We start from the raw sequence: 7,977 nt of genomic DNA, 5'->3' as shown, positions 1-7,977 counted from the left end.
GTCTGCTGCTGCTCAACACTACTTCTCACTCAGTGAAGCTCTTTTCAGATTCACATTACCTTTGAGGAAATATATTTTCAGATGCCAAGTAAACTACATCATAGCACACACGCGACTGCCCCCCCTCCCCCCTGCACTGAAATGGACAAGACAGAAGCGGAAGGTGGTTCTTAAGGAGACAGAGGCCGATTTCAAGGCATTTAGAAGAGGAAGTGATGAGAAGATAAGTTTATTTTCTATTTAAACATAAAAACAGCATTTTAATAACAACTAAAGGTGACATAGATACTTTATTATGGTATAGTATTTAAATATACAGTATGCCTGAGAAACACATAATATTGCGCCTTTAATTCATTCGTAAATAAAAAGTTTCTGTGCAGCTATATAATCATAAATCCCTCTATCAAACTAGAATGAAACCGGTCTGGAAGCTGGAGGGGGCGTGGTGTGAAGTGCCTCATTTGGGTTTAAAGAGACAGCCTCAAAACGAGTTTATCTGAGACACACCTCAGAAAAGGGACAGGGTTTATGGAGTTCCAATAAGGAGGAAATCAGACCAAAGCATTGCAGTTCCCCTTTATATAGACCATCTGAAAGATTTAAATGTGAAAAAGAAGGATTAAAAAGAGTCATTTGTCAACTTTAAAGCTTACTTTATTGCAACCTCATGTTGAAATTTGGGCAGCATCATTGATACCCTTCACACCAGAAATGTTCCAGTTTCCAGATGTTCTACATAATTAAGGTTGCTTCATGCAAGTTCCTCTGTTTGTTTATTACCATCATCCTCTGCTGCAGAGGGTGAATCTGATACAGATGAACTTCTCCACACAGTCATGTTTCACTTTCCCAACTTGTTCCAGAAGGCATCACGTGGAACCAACCATCTTATTCAGTCAATACAACCTCACTTTACAGTCAGTTGTCTTTACTCACTGCAGCCGTCATCCATGACTTGTTGACTGTCAACAAACTGTTTCAGTGGTTTAAAGCCCCCTGAAACACACACAGATATACAAACAGCCACCGTCTAACATTATTGATGGATCATTAACTTCTACTCCAAGGCTGTCTCCTCATTCTGCAGACTGTTTAAGCTGGTCATCTGCTGCCAGCGGCCTGATGATTTCTCCACTTCTACCAAAACTGTTGCCAAAACTGCAAGGAGAGAAGTTTCCAACAGAAGCAGAAACAAAAGAGCATACAAAAAAAAAAAAGACTATTTTAAAAGTTACCCCAAAAGGATTCTCATCAACTTTTGAGTTCTTTCCCAACCCCATCCAAGTTTCATTCAACTGACTTAAAATCTCAAGTGACAACTAAAATATGCATGTGAGGAAGGCAGGAAGCTGAGTGCCAAAGAAACTAACATTCTGACTTTAATTATGGGTTATGGAAGTTCAAGAAGCTGCTTTGTCCATTTATATTTATATCAACAGTGTCAGAGCTTCAGGCCCTCTAGTGACTGGATGGAGAACTTCTTTACTTTAATTAATTTTAAACTGAAAGATGAAGGAAATAAAGAGAAAAGAAAAACACAATCTAAAACTAAAGGAGTCTTTTTCATTTCCAAAACTCGTCTGTTGTCCAAGCCCTTACAATAAGTTAAGGTTGAGTCTTTTAACTCAGTAGAACTTCAGAGTTTTCTTTCATCTCTTCCACACAATGAGTTTTATAGAATATGACCGGCTGACTGATGACCTGCTTCCCTGAGGAACATGCTGAAATTGTCTGAAAGCTTCAATCTGATCATCTGGATTCAATCTGCTGCCTGCAGCTGCTCACTGTTCCAGTGTGTTTTTGTGTGACAACACAGTCAACCGTCTCCCCTGTGTTAGGCTGGAGTCAGACTCGTAGTTTGGGGGGTCTGTTTTGTGGTCTGAACTCATGATGTTTCCAGAGGTTTCAAGTTTTTAGTGGTTAGAGGACAGCCGGAGTGGCTTCACCACTCTATCTTGGACCGACATTGTGATGAAACCTATCCAGCTGGAAGGATTTCCAAAGCTAGTGAGAAACACAGAAACACAAAGCCTAAAGAAATGATTTAGGAGAAATAAACAATATGAAGAAAACAATTTATCCATTCAACAGTTTTAGCTTTGTTTTTAAACCTCTGTTGCTAAATCCAAAATTACTCCAACCTTCAAGTTCTCAGGTCAATAAAACCATTAGAAGACATCAGCTCCAAGCCAGCACTTCCTGACATGTATGAAAAACTGAAATGTTTGTAGAAGCCTTGGCCCATTAGTGGTTTCCTTTCCTTTTGCTCTGGTAATAGTCCTGAAAAAAAGAAAGAAAGAGAATGATAAAAATTTTCCATAGTGTCTTTGGAATCAACCTCTCTGGCTGTGTGTTTTACGAGAAAGGTCAATGTTTTTCACCCAACATTTGAAAAGCTGAAATACGAATTACTTGCATATGAGGGGGAACCAAGAGCAATTACAGTAGATGAGGACTGTGGTGGTGTGGGTCTCCAACATAAAAAGCTTGGCTGAGAAGAAATTATGTCAAAACTATGGAGACTAAACATGAATTTGTGGGTGTACTGTATTTGTGCAAGAGAATAAACAAAGGGTTTGAGAAAGAAAGAGAGGGAGAGACAAACTTTCCTGACTGATTTCTACAGTGAGTTACAAAATATTTATCTCTGCTGGTAATCTTTCATTATCAACCCCAGAAAACAATCTTATTTTGAAATGAACAGGAAGTGTAAGGTTAACACATCGTTGTTAATCAAACAGAAAAAGTAAGGTCCTCTGGATGGGTTCTTCTTTAGAGAAACGTTTCGTCTCTCCTCCAAGAGACTTCAGTCTGATGAGCTTCAGGTGAACTCAGCCTTATAAGCACTGCCTCCACCTGGACAAACAGGCTAGTCATATGCAAAAGAGGGCCATCGACTAACAATAGGCTTGATTAGCTCTATTTAGTCACATGCAAAAGAGGGCCATCGCCTAATAATAGGCTTGATTAGCTCTATTTAGTCACATGCAAAAGAGGGCTAATCAAGCCTATTGTTAAGCGATGGCCATCTTTTGCATTTGACTAACCTGTTTGTCCATGTGGAGGCAGTGCTTATAAGGCTGAGTTCACCTGAAACTCATCAGACTGAAGAAGTCTCTTGGACGAGAGATGAAATGTTTCACTAAAGAAGAACCCATCCAGAGGACCTACTTATTTTTTCTTTTTGTTTTTTTCTACCTGGAGATGCATCAGGACACATCGTTGTTAACTATGGAGTGGAAGTTAAAGTTGGCTCCAGAGTTGGTGGTAATCCTTCATACCTTTTCTTGTATTTCAGTCAGGACTTGGATAGAAACTTTCCATTGGCTCTGAGAAGACAATCATAAAGAGACTTAGGGTAAAATGCATCAAAAGGTGGTGACGCGAAGTTTGTGTTTTGATGGAGGAATTCATGCACCATTTTTCAGTTTTACGTACTTTTTAGAATTACGAAAACTCCCCCATTTAACCTCCTTATTCACATGTATTTATTTAGAAAACAATGTTAAAAAACAAATAAAAACATATTTAATGTAAAAACTGTAATGCAGAAAAATAAATTATTAAAGGGAATAAATACTTTTTCAACCCATGCTTGTTCATTTAGTAAGGTTCATCAGAATTTCCACCTCATTTGTTGAGAACAGGTGGTTTTTGTGTTTTGTTGTAGAATTTGGAGCATTCACTTCAGTGATCATGTTGTTTCAAATGTTTGGCTGATTATCTGTGAGCACTGAAGCGTGAATTAGTTCTGAACAACCATTATCTCTTTACTCCCTGTGCAGGACAACTAATTGCTCCATGAGGAATCCCAGGCCATGGTGCTCATAGGGCCCTGTCTCCTGATGCTGATCGTGCTGGTTGGAACTGGGGTAAAGCTCCAAGTCGGGGGTGACCATACAAAACCAGTTCGAGCACCACTGATCCCTCATCGCCCATTTGTTGTTGTCTGGAATGCACCTACAGAGTCATGTCGCCTACGATTCAAGGTGGACTTGGACCTCAGTATTTTTGACATTGTAGCGAATCTTAATGAGACGTTGAGTGGTCCAAACGTCACCATATTCTATCACAGCCATTTGGGATGCTACCCATACTACTCCAGTTCTGGGGTTCCCATCAATGGTGGCCTGCCGCAGAACCAGAGCATGTCCAAGCATCTGAGCAAAGCTCGGGCGGACATCGACAAGATGATTCCCCACAAAGACTTCCGAGGTCTAGGTGTAATTGACTGGGAGAACTGGAGGCCCCAGTGGGTTCGAAATTGGGGCTCCAAGGACATTTACCGCAAAAAATCCAAGGAACAGATCAAACAACTTCACCCAAACTGGCCAGAGAGCAAAGTGGAAAAGGAGGCGAAGGAAAGTTTTGAAAAGGCGGGCCAAGCTTTCATGAATCTGACTTTAGCCCTGGCTGAAGCCCGCAGGCCAAATGGGTTGTGGGGGTTTTACCTGTTCCCAGACTGCTACAACTATGGCTACAAACAACACCCACAGCGCTACACTGGGGAGTGTCCCAATGTGGAGCATGTCCGCAACGATCACTTGATGTGGCTCTGGAAGGAGAGCACAGCCCTTTACCCATCCATCTACCTGGACTATGAGCTGAAGTCTTCTCCAAACACTGTCAAGTTTGTCCACTATCGAGTCAAAGAAGCCACCAGGATTGCCTCCATAGCTCGGACAGACGTCACCTTACCTGTTTTTGTCTACTCCAGACCCTTCTATGCCTACACCTTTGTTGTGCTTTCAGAGGTAAATGTCTTTAGTTTGTCTCATCATTAGGAGTTCCTGCTGTTGCTATATTGTCTTCTTTTTATTTAAGAGTGACTTGGTTCACACCATTGGAGAAAGTGCTGCTCTGGGAGCTTCAGGAGTCGTCCTCTGGGGATCATCAGAGTACGCTCGATCACAGGTGACAGGCAAAGCGCCACAGCAACAGAAAGTTCAAATAGTTTCACAAACATGAAATAGGCTCATATCTTTCATGTGATGATCAATAATCTTAGTTTTTGGACAATTGCATGTCTCAGGTTGTTTGAGTGTTATAATGAAATCATCTTATGATGAGAAATGATGGGGTTACAAGAGTTTTGGTCAAACCATGTAAATGATGAGGTTATGATTGATTTATTAGCATTAGTATGTCCTGAGGATGACTTTCAGCTACTACCATACCAAGTTTTAGCGTAATAGTTGTAAAATTAGCTGTGGCATAACCATTTTGTGTAAGCTAAGTTCAGTTATCTGTGTCAGCCATTTTGAACGGGGTTACCTCAAACAAAAGAATCAGTTTACACATTCAATAATTATCTTTTGAGAGTTTCTGTTAAATCAGTGAAAACAGATTGCAGAGTTGACTGTCATGGTTACTGACAAGCTTTTAAATACAAATGATCATGATTAGTTAGTGCTCAGAATCTGTTGAGGTTCACTTAAACATCATATTTTAGCTTAATTTTTGTAAAACTGTGTGATTTTTGTCTTTTCTGAACATCGTTTTGCAGTGGTAGCCACACTGAACTGGATTCACCTAAAAAATGATAAATATACACCCAATGACGATGGCTTCAGACAAATGAACACAAGCACAGACTTTGGTAAAACCATTTTTCTCTCTGCCTGGTGCTAGATGGTAAACAGTCAAATTGGATGTTAGGTTTTTCTATGTTAAAAAATGTAAAGAAAGAAATAAAAAAACTATCCAGGATGGACAGACCCAACGACTCATTGTCCTTGTTCAGCCAAATATTGTACTTTTAATCTTAATCATTCAGTTAATTACGCAACAAGGATCTTAATAATTAATAAAATGTTTGTCTTTTAATTTATTTTGTCTAAAATAGATTTAGTATGTTGAGTCAAAAGTTGCAGGACACCATTTTATTTCAGGAAGAAAAGAAAAAATGACTTATGTGATTACCCCAGTATGTAGTGGAGGAGGGGGTCTATGTTGGGAAAAAACTTGCCTGTATATGGTGGCCATGTTCTGGACATAACCTAAAAATTAGGCCTCCTCACCCAATACTTTCTTTTAAATACAAAATACCAGTGCAGAATAAAACATTACATTTCCAAAGTCAAAGGAGATGGGAAGCAGCATGTGTTTACAGCTTGAAGAGCTCAGTCCTTGTTTTAAAACGTCACACAGTTTTGTGTCCCCTTGTTTCTGCAGAGGAACTGTCTGACTGTGAAGAACTACATTGATGGTCCTCTGGGGCACTACGTCATCAACGTCACCTCTGCAGCCAAGCTGTGCAGCAAAGCTCTTTGTAAGAAGAATGGCAGATGTGTCCGTAAGAGCCTGGATTCGGGTGTTTACCTGCACCTCAACCCTCGCTTTTTTAACATTCATCACAACCCAGCGTCCAGGAGCCAACGCTTCCACGTCAGGGGCCACCTCAACAACCACGATATCCTGGACATGAAGCACAAGTTCACCTGCCAGTGTTACCAGGGCTGGACCGGAGTTTACTGCGAGATCCCCCAGGTGTCGTCCCCTCCACCTTCATCCCCTCCTCTGCATCCCACCTCATCCCCTCACCCCTGGATGGACAGCCTGCTGACAGAAGTTCTGCGCCTCATTTCTCTTCATTTCTCATGTCTTTGCATCATCATGTTCTTGGGACTCTGTCTCATCATGAAGTGTCTGATCTTGTAGGCACCATTATAATTATTTTAGAGTCAGAAAATCCTTTGTTAGTTACCATTTCTCTAATGTTCTCCAGCTCAGTGGTCTTAGTAGAAAGCAGCAGCATTTTCATTAATTCTATTTGTAAGAGGCATAAATTTGAGAAGTGTTTATCAAGCAGAGATAATCCAGATTTCATGGGCTTTCTGTAAAGAAGACTTCACTCAATGAAAATCAAGAAGCAGCTTTAGAGTTTAGCCAGCTTTGTCTGGTCCACTCACTAGAAGTGCTTTTCAGCTGTATTAAATTTAAATCTGTTAATGTAGATCTAAGAAGTTTTAATATTGATGATTTATCACAGCTGTTCTGAGCCTATTAAAAATGATACACTAGTGATCCCAGTTTTTTTGTCTCATTTGCTCAGCAGGAATAGAAAATATTCACAAATGAAATAAAAAAAATATGCATACAAAAACATCAGCCGGCGAAGCACCCAATAAAATATTTACTTAAATAATTATTTAAAGGCAAAAGCATTCCCTGAAGACGTGAAGAAGGAAGAGGGCAGCACCAGCGAGGGGCGCTAAAGGCTGATTTATACTTTGTAACATTTGCCTGAATTTGTTCCTGTGTCGTAGTTTTGTGATGAAAATGAGACCATTTTGTTCTTGCACCGCTCCCAAGAACTAGATCTGTGCAAAAACTGCTGGCAGAACATTTTTTCCTGCAGGTGTGTGTGCGCCAAGTATTGTGAGATTGGTGAAAATGTTGAGGGTGTGTTTCTGCTGAATGACACTACTTCTATTATTTCAGCTGCTCAGCTGAGGAGCCGCTGGTCAATGCTGGAAGAATATACAGATGTTTACAGCTGTTTTGGCAAAACTTAAATATATTAAATAAATCTTGTAAAGAGAGTCCAAGAATACAGGAGGGAGGGGAAAGGCCCAGTGCTGGCTCTAGCCATTTTGGTGCCCTGAGCGAGTTGAAGCACCAACCCCGCCCCCAAACTATGTCCCGCCCACCCCAATTTGAACCCTAAAAAACAAGTTTGACTGTGTAAGGTACTATGGTAAACTTAGATTTATTTGCTTTAAACACAAACATACATCACACAACAAATTAAATGAATAAATAAAGTAAATATAATTAAATCAAATGACAAGGGTAAACAAAAGACGCTGTTCACAATTTGTGCAAAGATTCAGAAGGTCCTCTATTTTGGAAAATATAAGTCTGGTTTTACCTCATAAGGTCCTCTGCTGATAAACTCAGTCCTCACTGTGTCAGAATGGATGTCAGCGGGATCAACGGGCTGCTTTGATGTCAACCTGAGAGGCACTACTA

The 7,977-nt window shown here is 40.3% G+C and overlaps 1 protein-coding gene across 1 annotated transcript in view; it reads left to right on the top strand.

Moving 5' to 3' along the window:
* Window positions 1-6,659, top strand: part of hyal6 (hyaluronoglucosaminidase 6) — a gene marked incomplete at its 3' end in the record, with an annotated part of 8,769 nt that extends 2,110 nt beyond the window's left edge. Inside the window, 3 exon segments of the mRNA XM_014007945.1 lie at window positions 3,789-4,757; window positions 4,828-4,917; window positions 6,178-6,659. Coding sequence (XP_013863399.1) covers window positions 3,822-4,757; window positions 4,828-4,917; window positions 6,178-6,659 — 1,508 coding nt within the window.
* Between the last annotated feature and the right edge of the window lie 1,318 nt (window positions 6,660-7,977).

This window comes from Austrofundulus limnaeus, unplaced genomic scaffold (genome assembly GCF_001266775.1).
Source record: "Austrofundulus limnaeus strain Quisiro unplaced genomic scaffold, Austrofundulus_limnaeus-1.0 Scaffold46, whole genome shotgun sequence".
Taxonomy (NCBI): Eukaryota; Metazoa; Chordata; class Actinopteri; order Cyprinodontiformes; family Rivulidae; genus Austrofundulus; species Austrofundulus limnaeus.
Note: the sequence above shows the minus strand (reverse complement) of the source record. Positions and strands in the feature narration are given on the sequence as shown.